The sequence below is a fragment of the Podarcis melisellensis genome (assembly GCF_964234715.1).
Source record: "Podarcis melisellensis genome assembly, chromosome: 2".
Classification (NCBI taxonomy): domain Eukaryota; kingdom Metazoa; phylum Chordata; class Lepidosauria; order Squamata; family Lacertidae; genus Podarcis; species Podarcis melisellensis.
In genome coordinates, this window is record NC_138529.1 from 29,829,677 (window position 1) to 29,849,531 (window position 19,855).

General features: G+C 40.7%; 1 protein-coding gene across 1 annotated transcript; it reads right to left on the reverse strand.

The window, feature by feature from the left end:
• Positions 1–959: 959 nt before the first annotated feature.
• Positions 960–18,260, reverse strand: LOC309363440 (autocrine proliferation repressor protein A-like). The gene is made up of 13 exons (XM_081899773.1): positions 17,770–18,260; positions 16,245–16,419; positions 14,113–14,161; positions 13,067–13,189; positions 11,397–11,495; positions 11,174–11,263; positions 9,040–9,169; positions 6,600–6,720; positions 5,754–5,889; positions 4,609–4,697; positions 3,870–3,942; positions 2,911–2,976; positions 960–1,861 (listed from the first exon to the last, which is right to left on the reverse strand). Exons 1-13 carry the CDS (start codon positions 17,951–17,953, stop codon positions 1,742–1,744), a joined length of 1,455 nt encoding a protein of 484 aa, XP_081755899.1. The 5' UTR covers positions 17,954–18,260; the 3' UTR covers positions 960–1,741.
• Between the last annotated feature and the right edge of the window lie 1,595 nt (positions 18,261–19,855).

The window sequence follows — 19,855 nt, forward strand, 5'->3', positions numbered from 1 at the left end:
TAGGTGCATTAACTTTATCTGAGGTTCTGACCCCTACATTAATTTTTGTGAGCTGCAGCTGCCAGGTAAATCCTCGCACAATTCAATGCAAAAGGAAGAAAGGATGTTTAGTGTAGGTCATGTGTATACAATTTCAGGGTCACAAACAAGTTATCTATGTCCATTCTATGCTACAGTAAGGAATTTCAGACAACCCTTTCCCATATAACTTGTGTAAATGATGTCTCAGGGAGCCTGTTCCATTCATGCATTCAGATCCCATCAGAAGGATTGGACTATATAAACATTTCTGTGCCTTTAGCTGTAGCTCATCATTTCACTAACAACAGCTACAGGAGGATAATGGAGCAAGTGGTGGTTGCATCAGGGGATGGCAAACTTTTGGTATGCTTGATCCTGTTCTGGTTAGCAAATGGCCATGTATAAGAAATTCAAAGTGTTCTGTTTTTGACCGCATCCTTAAAGCACATTGAGAGTCAACATGCTTTTCACCATCTTGGGAAATTGTGGCTTTCCTAGGCTCAACCATATCATATTGAAAGAAGGACATGTTAAAACTTTCGGAACCGTCTGAACCTTGAAAGTGCTTTTGCCTGTTGCACAGCTTAGCAGAGTATAGCAGAGTATCATAGGGATTGTCGAGCAACTCTTGAGATTGCCCAGCTGGACGACGAGCAGGAACAAAAACTAGTAACTTGATAAAAGTAAAGGGACCCCTGACCATTAGGTCCAGTCGTGGCCGACTCTGGGGTTGCGGCACTCATCTCACTTTATTGGCCAAGGGAGCCTGTTGCTGGGTCTCCTTATCTCTAGGCAGATTCCTTTCATGTTCTGCATTCCCACGCTGTGGAGATTATAATGCAAACTTGCTAAGCTGTCTGGCAAATTATGTATTCCAACAGGACATTGCTTGTAATAGGCATGCAACTTCAGAACACAAGATATTGTCACCCAATGCAATGGTAGGAATGCCAGAAACAACCTTTATTTGTTAACAAACAGAAAACAAACAGAAAACAGCAAGAAATGATCAGGCAATGAAATCCCCAGCAGGTGGCTTCACTTCTGCCACAAAAATATAGTCAACTTTATTATCATCTCCATTCATCAGAAGGGAATCTAAAATGAAGAGATAACAGCTAGCCAAAGAAGCCACTCATCTGTTCTCTGACTCACATGGAATTTAAATTCAGTCACTTTATATGATGATTTACAATCCAGTTATAATCAATTACTTAGATTAGAGGCTACTTGTTCCCATTGAAGTCTATGAAGTTAAACTATCTTAAATCCATGCTAAGGAGTTGTGTATTAAATCTGCACTAAATGCTCCAATACTTGTACAGAATTTCAGTGAAGATTAACAGAAGATAGTGCTTTTCTTTCTTGTGATCCAGAGATCTGGGGATTACAAAGGCACACTTTCCTTTGTTGCGTTACTTGTTCAGAATTCTGCAGAGCCAAGCCCTTTCTCCCATGCCCAGTATTTCTCATTCATCCACCCCCCTACCCATTTCCCATTGCCACCATAGCTAGTCCTTTAGGTCTCCTGATTGTGACCGACTTTCTCACCTGCCCCATGATATTACATTCCACATCCCACACCTATTTCAGTTTAGATGAGGTTGAACCTATGCATTCTCTGTGCAAGGTTTTTTCTCTGCCCACTTGCTCCTCCACACGTTTTTCTAGGTGCATCTCATGTCTTCCCCAGCAGGAGCCACAGCATCGCTGGTGGATGTCACACCAGCATTCCATAGCACTTCTCTCCCTGGCAGTCTTCACATGGATAAGTATCTGGGATAATGTGAACCTCCGAAGTGAAAACATGTGGTTTGTTCTCAGGTCCGGGGAAAGTTACCTGGAAAAGAAATGGCATTTCTTCTCAGTATGTTCCATTGCAAAAAATGGCATGGAGGCTGCATTGAAAGTTTACAGCACAGGCATATTTAAGAAATAATTATTATGCCTTACATTTACATCAGTGCCTTATGGCAGAGTACTTCATGCTTTCTCAAGTAGCTGGTTGCACACCAGTTTTCTGTCTCTTGGTTTCAAGTAATATATGAATACCCAGCTTTCAGGCATGGTAGTCAGAATGGATCATTCTTAGAAGCGTAAAATGAGTGAACTAGACTGAATGACAAGCTAAGCATTTAGTACTTCCAGTTTTTGCCTTGAGTCTTCTAGATAGTTTTATAGCACCTAAAGAATTTCTCACTAAACACAAGCTGTATAACAGCTTCATCTGAATCATGAGGTGAACAATCAAACTGTCAGAAACAAAATGAGAAAGCTCTCCAAACTGTTAAAAAAATACATAGACGATTTTTATCTTTTACATGCAAACAGGGAAAAGAAACATCCATTATTCTTGATTTTGAAAGGGATGGAACCAATAGCTGAGGTCACTGGTACATGATGTAAACCAGTATTGTTTTCTTCATGCTACAAGAAATGTAGGAATGAAGCAGAAGAAACCATAGCTTGATTACACCATCCAGTGAGTTTAATGCCTGGACAGGGGTTTGGAAAACTATTTCCCACTCATAGCCCCTGTAGACAATCACTCTGCTTTAGCAGTGCTTCATCTAAGCCATACTTAATGAAAAAGCTGCAAATGCCAATCTTTTTTGGGGGTTGGTGATGAAGATTTGGTACTGGAATGGGGTGGACATTGTCTGATCTGAGAATCATAGACCAACGATGTCTATCCTGATTCCTTCTGTAATAGTCTAGTACTAATGTCCGTACATGACATTCCATCAGTTCTGGTGCTCAGTACATGCAGATTGTGTGTGTGTGTGTGTGTGTGTGTGTGTGAGAGAGAGAGAGAGAGAGAGAGAGAGAGAGAGAGAGAGAGAGAGAGAGAGAGAATCAAATACTAGACTCCATGGACCTGATATTTACCTCAATAAAAAAGCCTCTCCATCCCAATAGTGGCTTGCTCATTTCTGCCATATAAACACCATTTTCCTGCAAAGAGATGAGATAGAAGAAGGCACTGAGAAGTGAACAGGAGTTCTTGCATCACATTGCACTTAAGAAATTCTAGAACGTTCATTAGTATGAATCTGGAGAAGAGTGAGGTGAGGTGAGGTTCCTGGTTCCACTGTTCCAAGGAAAGACAACAGAGGAACAGCTATGGAGCCTGTGCTCAGTGGGGCAGGGTGGGGCGGAGGGTGATCCCACTTTTCTTCCAGGTGAACCTCAATCACTTCAAGTTTCCAATAGACAGAAACTTGTCCCATTTTGTTACACAGAGCAGGCTCTCACACCAGCATTACAAACATGTCACATCAGGAAAGAGGAGCCTCAGGCCCAGGGACTAAATGTGACTCTTGAAGACTTTCTATGTGGCCCTTGGGATGTATATGGGTGTTTTTAGGAGTGCAGTATAAAGAAAATGTTATTTTCCTCACATCTCCCTGGGCAATGCTAGATGGAAATAGCCTCTGCTGGGCTTTGAAATGAAACCATCCCATGGACTCCCCCATGGGAAAGACCATGTTCCAGCTAACTAGAACATAATGAAGGAATCCTATTTGTGTTACAGCAGGGTCTCTCCAGACTGTTGCACATGAACCTCTGCTCATCCAAGGGGAAAGCCAGAGCAATGGGCATTCTTGGGCAGCCAATCACTAATAGTAACCAGCAGGACCCTGTGCAACACACCTCACAATTATCTGAAATGAATGCACTATCCTGGGGGGGACGACCCCCAGCATTTAGCAAATTTGCAGATATAAGGAAATTCAATATCTCTACAACACAAGCCCAATTTTGTGCGTGCGTGTTTGGAGTGGGGAGACTTGGCCTCTTCAGCTGTGTGAAGAAATTGAGAAATCCTAAATCACAAACCCTCTTACCACTTTCTCAGCCGCACAAGGAAACCAAGGTATGATTCGTAAACCAGCACTCGTGGACCACCTGAAGTCTCGCCTGAGAATTATATAGGAAAGAGGAGGAATGGTGAGCACTGAAGAAGCTACTTTTTTGAGTTAAGTACCACCAAGAATGCAACATATCACTTATTGCTGCACAAGGGATAATTCTAACTGCACAAGGGAATAATAACTATATTTTTTTGTGGCGCTGTTGACTGACACAAAGAGCACTCAGATTGCTTTCTTTTCTTTTTTTGCCAGAGAGAAAATATTGCAAGGCAGAGAACACCCGCCAATGGCTTCCTTGTAGGGATTTAAAGCTGATCCTACATGTTCCACACTTTGAAAAATAATGTGGAAACCAAAACATAGACATCCTTCAAGATGCACATGTCCATGAAGTTTGCAATGCAGTTCTCAAGCCAAATAATGTGCACAGAAATGCATGTATTAGGGTGAAGTGTGCATATAAATGTACAGGTACATTTGTCAAAATTGAATGTTAAGAATGTGTGTTTTTTAGATAAAATATGCATTAAAATGCTGGCAAAAAATTAATTGCAAATTGCAGTAGAAGCGGGGTCAACTGAATATAAGATATGTAGAAAACAAACTAAGCAACCCCAACTTAACAGATTTGTATGTTTATATCAACATTGTATGTTTTTATATCATTTTATGCATCAATACATTATATACACTATTTCTTAAATAATCCTACCTTTGAGAGTTCCCAGTGTCAGCAAAGAAACATTTAATTGCTGAAGGCACCTGATCTGTATATAGATAGATAACACCTTTGGTTTCTGTCTAGAAAGAGAGAGAACGGAACAGAAAAATCAAGTGCTCCTCAAGCTATTATCCATTGCTATTACTGTCTGCAGGAGACAATTTCCTGTGGGGGGACAGTGGTACCTTGGGTTACAGACACTTCAGGTTACATACGCTTCAGCTATGTAAAAAGAAGTGTGTGTGTGTTTGTGTGTTTCACTTTCCAGTGTGTTGCTAATGAGAATCCATCAATCACAGCAGGAAATGTCCTGTGTGGCTGTCACCCCCAAGACAAGATGGCCCTTAGGGTCCCTTCCAACTCTACAGTTCTGTGGTTCTGAGAGTCAGACCATTGGTCCATCTAGCTGAGTATTGTCTACACTGATTGGCAGCAGCTCTCGGGTGATTTCAGGTAGGATTCTCTCCCAGCCATATGTGGGGATGCCAGATATTGAACCAAATACCTTTTGCCTGCAGAGCAAATGCGCTACCACAAAGCTATGGCCCTTCCTAGGCAGCTTCCAAAGATTTCAAACGATATTCAATTTGACAGCAGCTATTGATTCAGTTGGCTTGTGTGAAAGACTGTCTCAGGCCACAGCCTGCATAAAGTTAACCGACACCTTTCAAATAAATTAAGACCCTGGAATTTTTCTTTGTGCTTTGCTTCCAAGGGCATATTCACACTAAATTTACTGAACCACATATTCTGATACAGTAATTTAAAAATAAAATGATAGGAGGCCAGAAGGAAATGTCACAACTTTCTGATATTCACTAGCAAAGCTCAAAGTGAACCAACCACTCTGAAAACAGACAAATGTCACAATTATTTAAATCAGTTCCAATCAGTTGTTGAAGGACAACATTAATCAAGACTGATTTTCCTATAATCATAACAGCCTGTTTAAAATACTGATAACTTCCTAGGAAACCTGAGCTCAACTGAGTGTCCTTAGTAAAGGATCACACTTCATTATAATTTCCATCAATTAAGGATTCCTTAATTGCTCCTGGCTTGATGTAAGTGATAAGACAAGCATTATGCCTGAATTATTTCTGTCATTCAGTAACACAGTATCATTTTTTTCTTACCTCAGTCAGGTTCCAAGAAACTTGGGGCATGCTCAGATTCTGTATGGTGGCGAGATAAAAGGCTATACTGGTGTCCAAGATAGATAATCTAATCAGTGGGCGTAATGAAATCGCATGGAAAGTGTTTGGAATGGCCCTGCAGGATAAAATAGAGGTTTTTGAAAAAGAAATATCTTCCTTGCAATAGACAAAGATGACATGTTCAATCTAATCACAGCTTCCTGAGTTTTCCCTCATTGAAAAGAAAACACACATAGAGAGAAATATATAAGAAAAACAGGCGGGGACCTGATAGAAAAAGAAGGCCTGATGAAGGAAGACTAGCGTGACTTCTACAAACTGCAGCATGATGACAATTTTACAATTTTATTATATACGGTACTAAGAAAGGTTCGTACACAATACATGGTCTTGTAAAATGTGATTTTTAAAATAGGGGGAAGCAGAGGGAAGAAGGCAAAATAGATCTCCTACTCACAAACAAAACTACGAGGAGCTAGGTATTACTGAGGGTTAAAACAAATGAAATGTTTTAGAGCAGTAGAGATTATTTTTAAACACTCCCATTGTATTTGTTTCAAAATTGCCTTTCATCTTCTCTTAATGGTTCTAAAATCTAATAGCTGAAACTGGCTTTGCACAGCACGGATTGCTTGGTGTCCATTTGATCAGGATCCCACACCACAGAGGGCAGAATCAGCTATAAATCCTCAGTTCAGATTATCTCTCTTCACCCAAAACTACAAATCTGGAGTTCAAACTATCTGTTGCCTAACTAACAACCGGGAAGGGTTCAGACCTTCATCTAAAAAAGAGAATTTGGTATTTTTTCCAGTATGAACTTACCGGAAATATTTTTTTGCTGCTAGCTGAGGAAGGAAATTTCGGCTATAATCAAGTAAGAAAATTTCATCTCCTGTTGCAATGATTATGTACACAAACTTGTTTAAGTATCGCTCATTATATGCTGGGGATGGAAAAATAAATGTTATAGTAATGGGCAAAACATGCAATTCTCAAGTAATTACTACTTGTTTTATCATAAATCATCATAAAAAGATAACAAGATTGCACAGGAGTAATGGGAAATAATAGGAACAGAGTAAGAACCACAAAGCCCTAAACAGGTGTATATGTTCAGGGGACAGGATACAGAGATGTGGAAAGTGTAGAAATTGCTGCAGTTCGTATGTCTGTTTGGTTTTTTATTACTTATTGAATTTATATACCACCCTATACCCTGAGGTCTGAAACCTAAATCAGTCAAGTGAATGCAATTGGTATATTGTTCATTTCCCAATTAAAATTAATAAGTTTGATACTTCCTTTGCACAGTTTGATTCTTTATGTATTTATTTTAACTGTTTAACTAAATTTGTATACCCCTTAACTGCAAAAAAAAAATAATTAACAAAAAACCCCACCGTGATTGTTGTAGTTTAATGATGCTAGTAGTAGCTGAAGGATAGAGAGGGAAGGGGAAGGGGACAAAGGGGGAATGCTGAAAGCTTGGGGGGGCATGTATTTAAAGGAGGTTGCTGAAGGAAAGCATGCAAAAGGCTCTAATCAGTGAACAGTTTGATTGTATAGTTGAATGACAAAATAATGGATCTAGCCCTAGAGAAGCCCACCTCCTTCCAAAGAATGTGTCCCATCCCTCCATTGTTCCCATCTCCCCAAAAGGTAGGGTGGTTGTCACCAGCATTTGTCCATCACATTCAGTGCTTTCCCCCCTAGAAAAATAGATGCCGGTACTCACCATGAAGTTGTTAGAGTACATATCACACTTTTTAACAAAGGGGGGGTGCTGGTACTGTGTACCCTTGAGTACCTCCTGAAAAATAGCACTGATCATGTCTGATTTCCTCTTGGTGAGGCTGGTGGCAACCTTCAAAAGTCAGCAGAAGGATGGACTCTTCCTTTCCCCTGCACTTGGTACTGTATTTGGCATGTTGGTGGTTTCTGCTTAGAATACTCAGTGAATACGGGTGTGTGGGAGATGTGGGGGTTTCATCTGAATGGGCTGTAGGAAGTGTGTGGGTCACATCTGAATGCAGATCTGGACCATCTTGTAGGCAGCCATTTCCATATTTGCCTGCATGGAAAGTAAGATGGGTCCAAGGGCAGGAAGAAGAGGTTGGCAGAGGTTTGTGGCTGAGGGGTGGGGAGTGTTGAATGTGAGTAAGGGAGAAGAATCTGCACAATGTCTTCAGCTTCATGATTTATCTTTCTCATTTAATTTTAACACTTCTCTTCCCATCCCCTCTGAAAGCTGGATGGCTAATATTGGGACCCTGCAGGGGGACCACTAATTGATGGGCCATTAGCTGCTTCATTTACTCTGAAGGAAGGAAGAATGGCGACCCACTAAGAACATTTAGATACTTTAAAAGTGTGAAAGACTGTGGTCTTAATTGACCATAACAGGCACTCTATCAGGAAAAGCGTAGAATACACTGAAATAAATGGTGTGAAATCATGTAGCAATAGTGACAATAATTACAACAAAAATATGAAACAAATTCACCATAGTAGACAACAAAAGAAATAATTATGTATTTGGTGGAATCTGACTTGCAAAAGAATAGAATTGGCTCTGGTTTTATAGATACAGATCAGATGGGCCATTGCTAACTTCATTCTTCCCTAGCAGGATGGAACAAAAATATGACTGAGACCATAGAGCAAAGCAATGTTGAAAAGGAAGCCATTCTGTAGCATATATGCTGTTTGGCCATTTGCATCTTTGGTATTATGTTCCCCAGGTCATCAAGGAAGCAATAGGAGGGTTCCCCAGATCTGCACATACTGAATACCTCAAGCAATCATCAGTTTGGCTTTCCAGTCCTACCAGCAGACAGCCGAGCAAATCCACTAGAAGAATGTGACTTCTCCCCTTCTCCTTCTCTCATTTACCCCAAATTGGTTCATGGGGGTTGGGATAACCCCTGGAATAGCACACAAGGGGGGGACAAGGCAGCTCATTCCATTAGACAAGCAGCAATGGATCAATCAGTAGCCTTTTCTACTTCCCTCTATGAAACCATCCATTGGCCCCCATTAATCTGGTCCTTTATCATCTATGGCCATGTCAGCAATCCATGCGAGCCTACGACTATTCCTTTATGATGAATACAGGCATTTTTAGGAATGGGGAAAATCTGCTCCTTAACTCCCTGCATGATGACCTCCTTTTCCCTGGGGCTGTTTTCCCCACCAATGAGTAGCGATTCTTCTCCTAGTGCTTCATTTATCAGAAAAGTCTGAGAAGGTAAGAACTGCTCACCATAAGGATCAACATATGAATTTAGATTCTTGAACCGTGTAGTGTCTATCTGCCGAGTTAAATTCAGATCATATTCAGGCTCCATGGTATATGACCAGCCACAGTATGCTCGGTATTGATGGTGCAAGTTCTACAGCAAAACAGACAGAAGTGAGTTCTGTGTACACCTATGACACATAGCACATGTCATATCTTAAGAACTTGAAGTCCTATCAAATGGAGGACAGTCACGAGATCTAGCAGGGCCAAGCTGATAAAATTCCAAACAAGACATGTAATTACATTATAGCAGCAACATTCATTATGAGGTCTACCTAATACTTCTACTGATATCTTTGAGGTGCTATGTAAAAGCTTACCCTCTTTTAGTGTACTAAAATTTTGTTTGCTGTATGTGGGCTCCCTAACATTTCTATCACTGTTTTGGAGGGGTTGTTCCATGTATATTTTATGCATTTTATGTTTTTGTGTAAACGTGTTTATATTTTAATGTTTTTTACGTACGCTTTTAAATATGCTACAAATGGCTCGGAGACTTTTTATGTATCTAGTGACCAAGAGCTCATCCACACTTACTTTTTGCCTTGTGCTTTCTAATCATAGGTCCATGCTATAAAGCACAGTGCCTGAGCACTTCCCCCACCCCGCCCCCCCACGAAAACCCACTCTTTAATGCTGCATCAGGACAAACAGCAATTTGGGTTTTCTGTGGATTGGTGTTTGCTTCAATTCAGTAGTAAAAAAGGGTTTTCCCAGGGAAGTTTGGGGCAAAAAAAGAAGCAAGAAAAGTGCTTGGACATGGTGCTTTAAAGACTGCACCTGTACCTAGAAAAATGGCACAAAAGGAAGTCTGGATGAGCCCCAACAGATCTCTATATTAGTTTATCTCATGGCTTTCTGGTTATTTATTTGGGTTAAGTTGACAACTACCTCTTTCCATCCCACTGATAGGCCAGAATATTCAGAAAATTTCAGTATGATATCTTAATATGGATATTTGTACCCAGGGCTCTCAAGTGGATGCCATTGCCATTTTAAGAGACCAAAGGAGGCATTCATGGTGAATTTCAGCATCTCTTTTTCTAGAAAAATAGCACTGTTTGTACCTAACCTGCTGGTCATCGTACTCAGCTTTGTCTACATGGCATCTCCCTTACATTTATTGTGTAGCCATTCTTACTATTCTTGGATTGTACACAATCCCTGTTGCTCTAATTCTTGAAACCACCCAGGTCACCCTGCATAATAGCCAGGATTGTGGAATTTAATTTTCTAATTCCACAATCGTGGCTATTGTGGAAAGTTTTCTTCCTCCCCTCGCTCGGTAACCTGATGTCTGAGTTCATGAAGCAATGTTTGGGGTCAGATGATTTGAGGGACAGTCTTCACTCATGAGTCTGCCCATCTCCTAAAATTATTGAAGGCCTTACTTGCTGTCCCTTTGTCTTCAGCAGTGTGGTTGATGAGGACACAGGACAGGGCCTTTTCAATAGTGATGCACCGTGCTGAGAATGTGGAGTACCCTTCCTCAGGTGTATGGTGCGCTCTCTCTCTCTCTCTCTCTCTCTCTCTCTCAGCCTTCTAGTAAATATATTTTAATTTTTCCAGATTTGGGAGAAAGCTGCATTTTGCTGTTTTTGAACTCCCAGTTCTTTGGGAAAATATTCTGATTGTCTTGTATTTATCTATATTTATACTTATCTATAAATCTAGTTCAGGGCCACATTAGGGGCTTTTTATTAGATGGGTAGGGTACATTCCTTATAAATGGTGTGTGTGTATGTAGTCTTCAAGATCTCTATAAGCTTCAGCCTGCAGCTGAGTTAGAGGTTGTGAAGGGTATCCTGCACAGCCTATCAAATGTAAGGGACTGCATTGATTTTCCTTGTGTTTTAATGCTGCTTTGTGAGCATCCTTGGACATTTTATTTTTATTTTATTTATTTTTCTTTTCAGGAGACCCCCCATTCCCCCCACAGAACATTTTATTGAAAAGGTGGTATATACATGAACGAACAGTGAAGTTGCCCAGGGTAGCATAATCTCTGCATCTGAAGTCAATACTATTGGCATGTTATTGGGAAGAACTATGCCGTTCTCTACTCTTCCCTACTGTGAAGAAAATGGATTCTCACCTTAATGATATTCAAAAGATCAAATACAAGTGGAGTAAAGGACACAACTCTTCCATCCACGGCTGCTGCAAGCCAGGCAGTCCAGCCACGCTGCCATAAGGAGAGAAAAGAATGAGGTTGCAAAGGTGCACTGGGAGCCGGAGAATGGCAAGCGCAGAAGAAGTAAAAAGAAAACAATGTACAGGAAATGTCAAAGGAGCACAGACCTGCACTTCATACATACCTTAGAAGCACCTATCAAAGAGAACTTTGTGATGTTCATCATCCCACCAGATTCTTTCAGTAGTAAATCTGTTACAGTGTCCATGGCCCGTACAGCAGCCTGTACACAAGAGAAAAGGATTACATCCTCTGGAATTCAAAGGAGTTACTTGTTGGCATGGCATAATGACAATGCCATCACCAGAAGGTTTGTCTTCAGAGCCTTAATGGAGCCCCATTGCTAATCTGCAAAAGTAATACTGAGGGTGCACACAGTGTATTAATGTGAGAAACAGTACTCATCACCAACTGATGAGTAATTCTAAAAACAGAATGAATAAATCTCACTGATTGGTAACTTGGAAACCACAACTAACCCAGAATGTGGCTTCCAGACTGGTGAGTGGGAGGGGCCACCAGGACCATATAACGGCCGTCGTAAAAGATCTGTGTTGGCTTCCAGTACATTTCAAAGCACAATTCAAAGTGTTCATGCTGGCCTTTAAACAGCTTCGGCCCTATATATCCCCCATCATTCAGCCCAGACACTAAGATCCAGCTTCTGGTGGTTCCCTCGTTGCAAGAAGTGAAGTTACAGGGAACCAGACAGAAGGCCTCCTTGGTAGCCGGACCCATCCTGTGGAATGTCCTCCCATTAGAAGTCAAGAAAATAAACATCTATCTGACTTTTAGAAGATATCTGAAAGGTGTACAGGGGAGTTTTTAATGTCTGATATTTTACTGTGGTTTTATAACTTGTTGGAAGCCAACCATAGTGGCTGGAGCAACCCAGTCAGATGGACAGCAATAATAATAATAATAATAATAATAATAATAATAATAATAATAGTCACTGTTTAGTTTTTTCTTCTGTTCTGTTTCTGGGGTTTTTTATAGTTAGGAATGGACAGGTTTTAATAGCCACATCCCTTAACACACACAACAAAGGTTTTTTGGAGAAAGTTTCTTCCTTTGTTTGAACTCCATGGATCTTACCTCTGATTAGACAGGTATTGAAATCAACTGCAATTCATGCCATTGTATACAGTGCTCATGTTCCATAATACTGTATGTCAATAGCTCAGGATTCTTGTCCACAAACGGTCTACTCAAGTTCTAGAAAATAATTTAATTTACATGTTCTGAAAAGAAATCTAGACTTTCTTCAGCCATTCTAAAATATTATCATTCAATGAAACTGAAAGAAATTTTAAGGGGGGCTTTTATACTAACAGAAAAAGCTCACTTTAAAATACAGTGGTACCTTGGTTTACGAACTTAATCTGTTCCGGAAGTTCTTTCTTAAACCAAAGCGTTCTTAAACCAAGGTGTGCTTTCCCATAGCAGTGGAGGACTCAATTTACAAATGGAACACACTCAACAGGAAGCGGAGCATGTTCTGCTTCCAAGGCAAAGTTCACAAACCAAAACACCTACTTCTGGGTTTGCAGCGTTCTTCATCCAAGTTGTTCATAAACTAAGCTGTTCTTAAACCAAGGTACCACTGTATTGGTATAAGCCCTGGCAGTCAAGCTGGTAGAATTGCTGTGAAAACCATGAAGTAGAAATTTTGCGCTACCACTCCATCCAGATGATAGCACTGATGGCCAGAAACAACAAAGAACATGCTCTATAATGATGAAAGTGTCTGTTTGCTAGCCAATCCAGGAAGGACAAAGAAGCCAGAGTTACCTTGACCATTGGGAACAAAATCAGCACATCTGGCCCTGCAGTCTCATCATTCATGAACTTCCACCATGAGCAAAACAGTTCATCATTTTCCAAGCTGTTCTTGCATCTTTCGATGGGGTATTTCTACAGGCAAAGTGGATGAAACATTAATGGGTTTTTTATTGAGCCCAGCGTTCCCAAACATGTTACCCACCCTTTAAATGATCTGTATTTCTTTGATTTACACACATCTTTGAGATACAGTGCTAGGGACAATTTATTTTAATTCTAGTATTTTGAACACTTTTGCAAATGGAATGGCAATTTCTTCTCAGAAATTTACACTTTGTTATAAAGAATTGTTCTTGAACAAACTGTAGACTTCTATTGGATTTTGCTCTGTGAAAGTAAATGCCCTCCTCAATAGAGTGTATTAGGAGAAAAAAAATCTGTCATGGAAGCCTCTGGTAGAACAGTGTGCCAGCCAAGTCTTTCCCCAGCTACACAAAAACCAAAACACTGCTATCCATCAAAATTCACACTTTTCTGAATTGTGAATCACTGTCTGTACTTTTTGGAAACAAAGACATTATTTTGGATTGGGGTGTGTGTTTAAATGTGCCTGCTGTTCTCTGTATTGTTTTAAACTGTTTTTAGCGTATTTTTTTATAGACTGTGTTTAGATCATGCATGGAAGCAATTAATACTAAATACTTTATTAGTGGAAATAGCATACAAAATGCATAACACTGGGCATTGAGGGCTTTCAAAAATGTGTGCATTACATGAAATATCATACAACAATGTGTACATCAGGATAAATTTGCAATAAAATGCTGATGAATTTTCATGAGACTTGGAAAAAAAAACCAGCAACAACTAAACCACAAAATGATGTGGAAAATGAATTTAAGAAAAAATGAAAAATGGAGAGAAACCACAATTCAAAGATTTGTCCCCCCTCCCTTTCACCCAACAAATTCATTCTGTGAAACTCTTAGATGAGAATTTAGAAAAGGGTGTGTGGAGTTCCCAGTATGGGGGGCGGGGAATCAAACAGGACTTACAAGATAGGTGATTGGCTGGTTTGGGATCTGCTGCACGAGAGCTGCACAACTTCAGAGAGAAAGCAAAGTATTAGTCAACAGTTTCAGTTCTACAAAGGCAGTGAAAGTGATTCATGCTTCTTGAAAAAGAACATCAACCCAAGCAAATGCCCTCTAGTCTACAGACGTGATGTCAAAGATACCAGAGTCCGCAGTTCCAGGCAGCTTATGGCCTAGTCATGAAATCAAGGCACACTATATTACACTCTGCACAGAGGACGCAGAGATTTTATGAATATGCTGTTATGTTGGCGCTGTTTTAATTAACAGTAAATCATGGTCATCATAGTTTCTTAAAGGATTTTAATGTGATAGAATGAGCATAGAGAAACTTTCTTGAATACAGTGAATTGGGTTAGATCACCTTTAGACTGTTAACTTTATTTTTAACTGCTTTTTTATCTAGCCATTTAGCACTCAATATTTTTTCCTCCAATTGCACTCACAGGCTGCAAACATATCACACCTCAAGCTTATTTGTCTTTAATGGTAGGGATATTTAAAATATATCTTGTTACGACATTAACTTACAAGCCTGCATTCCTGTTTGCTGTGCCCTTGTCTCTCTGTCAACATGCACATAAAAAATTTAGGCGTACTATTCATAATGCATTGCCAATATAACTCATTTCCAATAAGGTCATCACTTCACACTTGATGCTACTTTCTCCTCCTCACAGCAGTAATTCAGGAGACATTGTGACGTACGCAGACAGACAATAAAACACCTCTGTATGGTTTCATCACCAAAGGAAACGTTTGCTACAAAAACACCCTCAGAGATGCTTTCAGACATTTGTATTCTGCTTCTGTCCAGTTCTCAGTAGGGATGGCACCAACTGAAACATTTGGCTCATATCTTGATCTAGTTCTTCAGAAAACTGCCCACTGCAATCCAAGGCATTTCTTAAGCTGCCTAATTTAGCTCAGGACCATCTAGTTCCAGTTCGTTTGCTCTCCCTGTCCCTTTTCCCAACTGAGAAATTTTAAAAATGGGTATAACTTGTATTCTTTTGACAGAAATTTGCAGGAATAAAAGCCCCTCCAAAGTGTGACTTTTAAAAAATGACCGCTCCACACATCAAATGCGGCTGCGTGCAGCCCCCCGGATCCCACTGCGGCTCCCGGTAGTTCGGGGTGGCTTCACCCTCCCCAGGCTGGATACCTGGAGGTCTCCGCCTACCTCAGCCAATTGCCCAATCCTGCCTGGGGAGGCATTGCCAGGGGATCGGCTAGGTAAGGGGAGGGACTGCCCTGCCCAGACAGCAGAAGGTGAATCTTTCCTGTGAAGCGTCAGTTGGCTCCAGAGTTATCTCCCTACATCTGAAACTTAATAAAGTTGTGGGCAATTCTAATCCCACAGCACGTTGTCTTGAGTCATTATTCCGCTAGGGGGTCGCCTAGAATTTTGCTGGCAAGGTCACCACTTCTGAGGGCACCAACACTACCACATTTAAGGAGAATAGGTGCATTGGCAGCTATTGTTGTTTTGGGGTGGGTAAAAAAAGGAACCACTTCATCCAACTAGTGTTTTGTGGACAGTTGGTCTACAAATTGCAATGGAAGAGGTGTCTCTGGGTAAGATACCAGCCAAATATCTGAGAAATAGATCCAGGGATGTTTATATGCTAGGCACCTTTAAACATTGATACAGTATTTCCATTACAACAGAGCTCTGCCTTTGCTTTCAACTCACACTGGTGTTATTATTTATATGATAAGCTCAGAGACATTTAGTTTAGTCTTTAGTAGACACTTTCCTGCAGTGCTCTGTCTTTGTATGTCTGAATTGCCAAGACACCATGAGGCAATTCAGGGATCCTACTGTTGACATTTGCACCTCACATATGTCCAGTTTCACTTCAGACAAACCCAGTATCTTCCTGAGACACTGGAATCAGGATTTCTCTGAATCTGATGCATGCCTTTAATTCCCTTCATCACCCCACACCCCAGAAAAGTTTGTTCTAAGGTACAGTCCTCCAGCACGTACATCTGGCTCAGTTCTCTATTCTAGTAGGGCTACTAATTCCCTTAATAGTCTGAACACAGTAGAACTAATGACATGCGCAGTAACCCTTCACTTTACTTACGACCCAGTAGATGTTGCCGCATTAATGGCATCATCAGGAGTTAAGTCTTGGATATCAAGAGCAATATCATTTCTTCCATTCCCAATCATCAGCAAACATGAGTCCTTTATCCTTTGGTTCTTGGACACAGCAATGGTCATCGTATGCCACCAGATTGATCGGTCCACTTCAGAATCTGAAAACAGATACACAAAACTGATATTTAGTTAATACAAAGGAAAGAGAGAGTTAGCCAAGAAGAAACTAAAGCAAGGGCACTAGACTCCCCCTGACAATGATAAAGTTCATTAGGGCACGGATGTTGTTGGACTCCAACTTCTATGAGTCCCAGCAGTTGTAGCCAATGGTCAGGAATGACAGGAGTTGTTATTCAGCAACATCTGGATGGTCACAGGTTTTCCACCCTTAAATTAGGGTCACCATCTTCCCATTCAAGAAGCGGTTACTTCTGCCATTGTCCCTCACTCCCAGGTTGGAATTCACACTGGAACTCCTTTCATTTGTGAGACAACTACTGAATCCCGCCCCCCCCAGTTTGTAATTGCCACTCTTGCTGCGCCCTGCTGAGGGCTGTATTCACACCATACATTTAAAGCACAATGAAATCTTAATTTTTCTCCTTCAAAGAGTCCTGGGAACTATAGTTTACCCCTTAAAGAAGTACAATTCCCAGCACCCTTAATAAACTACACTTCCTAGGATTCAATGGGGTGGTTTGTATTGGTTGTTATTTGTTTTTGTTTTGTAAAGTTCTTGAAGGGTGTGTTTTTGTTTTTGTTTTCAAGTAGCAGTATATTATTTTTGCTCCCGTTTTGCCTAATTTATTACAGATGCATGTGTTCTTTGACAGAGAATTCACTGAATGTTAAGGATGCTTTCACGTGCCCTTTTTGGAAATGAATGAGTTGAAGGATCTCGCAGAAGAGTTGGGCCATTTAGCAAAGAAGACTTAAGAGAGGGCAGCTTTGAGAAAAGACTGTACACAAGCTAGGATGACCATCAGGAGAACAACTTCCATCTACCCTAAGCTGTGTTACCTCTGGCCACCTCCCCTAAGCAAGTTGAGAGCAGACTGGAAAGACGAGACTTTCTCCTTACTTTGCAAGAACTCTCCAATATTTATGGCTGTTTAAAACTCATATATTGGATTCCTGTTAGGGTCTCAAAAATGATTCAGTTTCCCCTTCCATAGCCAGCCACAGGGAGACCCAACGATTACCTACTGCTGCTCATGGAATCATATAATTGCAGAGATGGAAGGGGTCCTGAGGATAATCTAGACCAACTCCCTGCAGTGCTGGAATATGCAGCTGTCCTGTATGGGGATCAAACCTGCAACCTTGGTGTTATCTGCAACACACTCTAACTGACTGAGTTATCCTGGTTCATGTTTCCTTACCACCCACAGAGCGGATCACACCCACCCAGCAGCCACCTCCCTGGTTTAGGTTCCCTCTCATCCTCCACAAAGAAAAAGGGCACAGCGGAAATGCCTTCCTCCGTATTTCAAAACTGCTGCTCTCACCATTCTGCCACTTCAGGGAGGTCATGTTGACGGTATAGACGGTCACGCCAAGCCTGTCTTCCTTCTTTGTGACAGTGTAGTTGTAGTGAGGGTCATATTGCTTGACGTAGTCATCCAGGGCTGTCTGCATCCATCCAGAGGGCAGGCAGGCTGCCAGGAGGAGGAGAGAGAAAGCAGCATACATGTTCAAGCAGGTATAGTTGCCTTGAAAGAGGTACCTGCCTTTGTTCAGCAGCAGTTCTCCCACTTCAGATCACAGTTGCTCCCAGCAGGAAAGTTCCACAAGGCTTGGTGGTGTATGCCTAAGCTTTCATCTAGAGCTGTTCTTTCCATGAATGTCACAACAACTTTCTCCAGTATTTATATAAGTCTTGTAGGAGGGAGGGCCCTGAATCACACGGCCAAGACAGCATTTATGCAGATTTATCTAATGAGTGCAGGAAATAATTCTGCCAGTTATTCTTTATTGACTTCCAGTCACAAAACACCCTCCCACTGAGGCCTGTATCTGCTCTGTGTCACTTGCAACATTGGTTCACCTCCCCTATCCACCTTTTGAAAAAGAGCATTTCAAAATGGCAGAATGACATCTCCCAGTTAACAACTCACAGCTTCCTTCTAGAATGGAGGGGGACTTCCTGTTTGGAAGTCTAAAGGAAGAAGACAAGACCTTATATTTATACGCAACAGTAGCCGCAAGGTTATTGATTGTGAAAAACTGGAAAAGTGGTATTACAAAAACAGAGTGGCTTGCCAAATTATTGGAGTATTACAATATATCCAAAACAATGGGAGAAATTGGAAGGATCTCAAAAGAGAAGATAGACAGGGACTGGAAGGTGTTTATTTTTTTTTTAAAATATTTTTATTAGTTTTTTTACACATATTAATGACAATACAAAACAAACACAAACATCAAAAACAAACAACAAAAATTGACTTCCCCATGCCTTCCCTTCGCCACATCCTTGTTTTACCATTTTTCGAGCAACTCATCAATCAGTCTTTAGTTAAGTCCCTTTTGAATTTCCTTAAGGTTTAAGATTTACAGCTGTAGTTCTTTGTTTCCTACCCCTTAACATCTTATCAGTCCACAATTTTACAATAATTTTTTAGATATGTTTTAAATTTCCCCCAGTCCTCTTCCACTGTCTCTTTCCTCTGGTCACGGATTCTGCCGGTCATCTCTGCCAGTCCCATATATTCCATCACCTTCGATTGCCATTCTTCCAGAGTAGGTAATTCTTGCATCTTCCAATACTTTGCCAACAGGATTCTTGCTGCCGTGGTTGCATACATAAAGAATGTCTTATCCTTCTTTGATACCAATTGGCCGACCATGCCCAAGAGAAAAGCCTCCGGTTTCTTTACAAATGTCCACTTAAGGACTTTCTTAATTTCATTATAGATCATTTCCCAGTAGGCCTTAATCTTTGGGCAGGTCCACCAAAGATGGTAAAAGGTACCTTCAGCCTCATTACATTTCCAACATTTGTTATTGGGCAGATGGTAAATCTTTGCAAGTTTGACTGGGGTCATGTACCACCTATAGATCATTTTCATTATATTCTCTTTCAGGGCATTACATGCCGTAAATTTAATACCGGTGGTCCATAACTGTTCCCAGTCGTCAAACATAATGTCATGACCAATATCCTGTGCCCATTTAATCATAGCTGATTTCACTGTTTCATCCTGTGTATTCCATTTCAGCAGCAAATTATACATTTTAGATAAGTTTTTAGTATTGGATTCTAACAATTCTGTTTCTAACTTTGACCTCTCCTTCTGAAAACCAAGTTTCCTGTCCTGCTTAAACATCTCATTTATCTGACGGTAATGTAACCAGTCTCGAACTTTATGCTTTAGCTTCTCAAAACTTTGTAGCTTCAGTCTTTCGCCATCATATTCTAAGATTTCACAGTACTTAGGCCAATTAGAGTCCATGTTAATTTTTTTCACTGCTTTCGCTTCCATTGGTGACAACCACCTAGGGGTTTTACTTTCCAATAAATCCTTGTATCTATTCCAAACATTATACAATGCTTTCCTGACAATATGGTTCTTAAAACTTTTATACACCTTT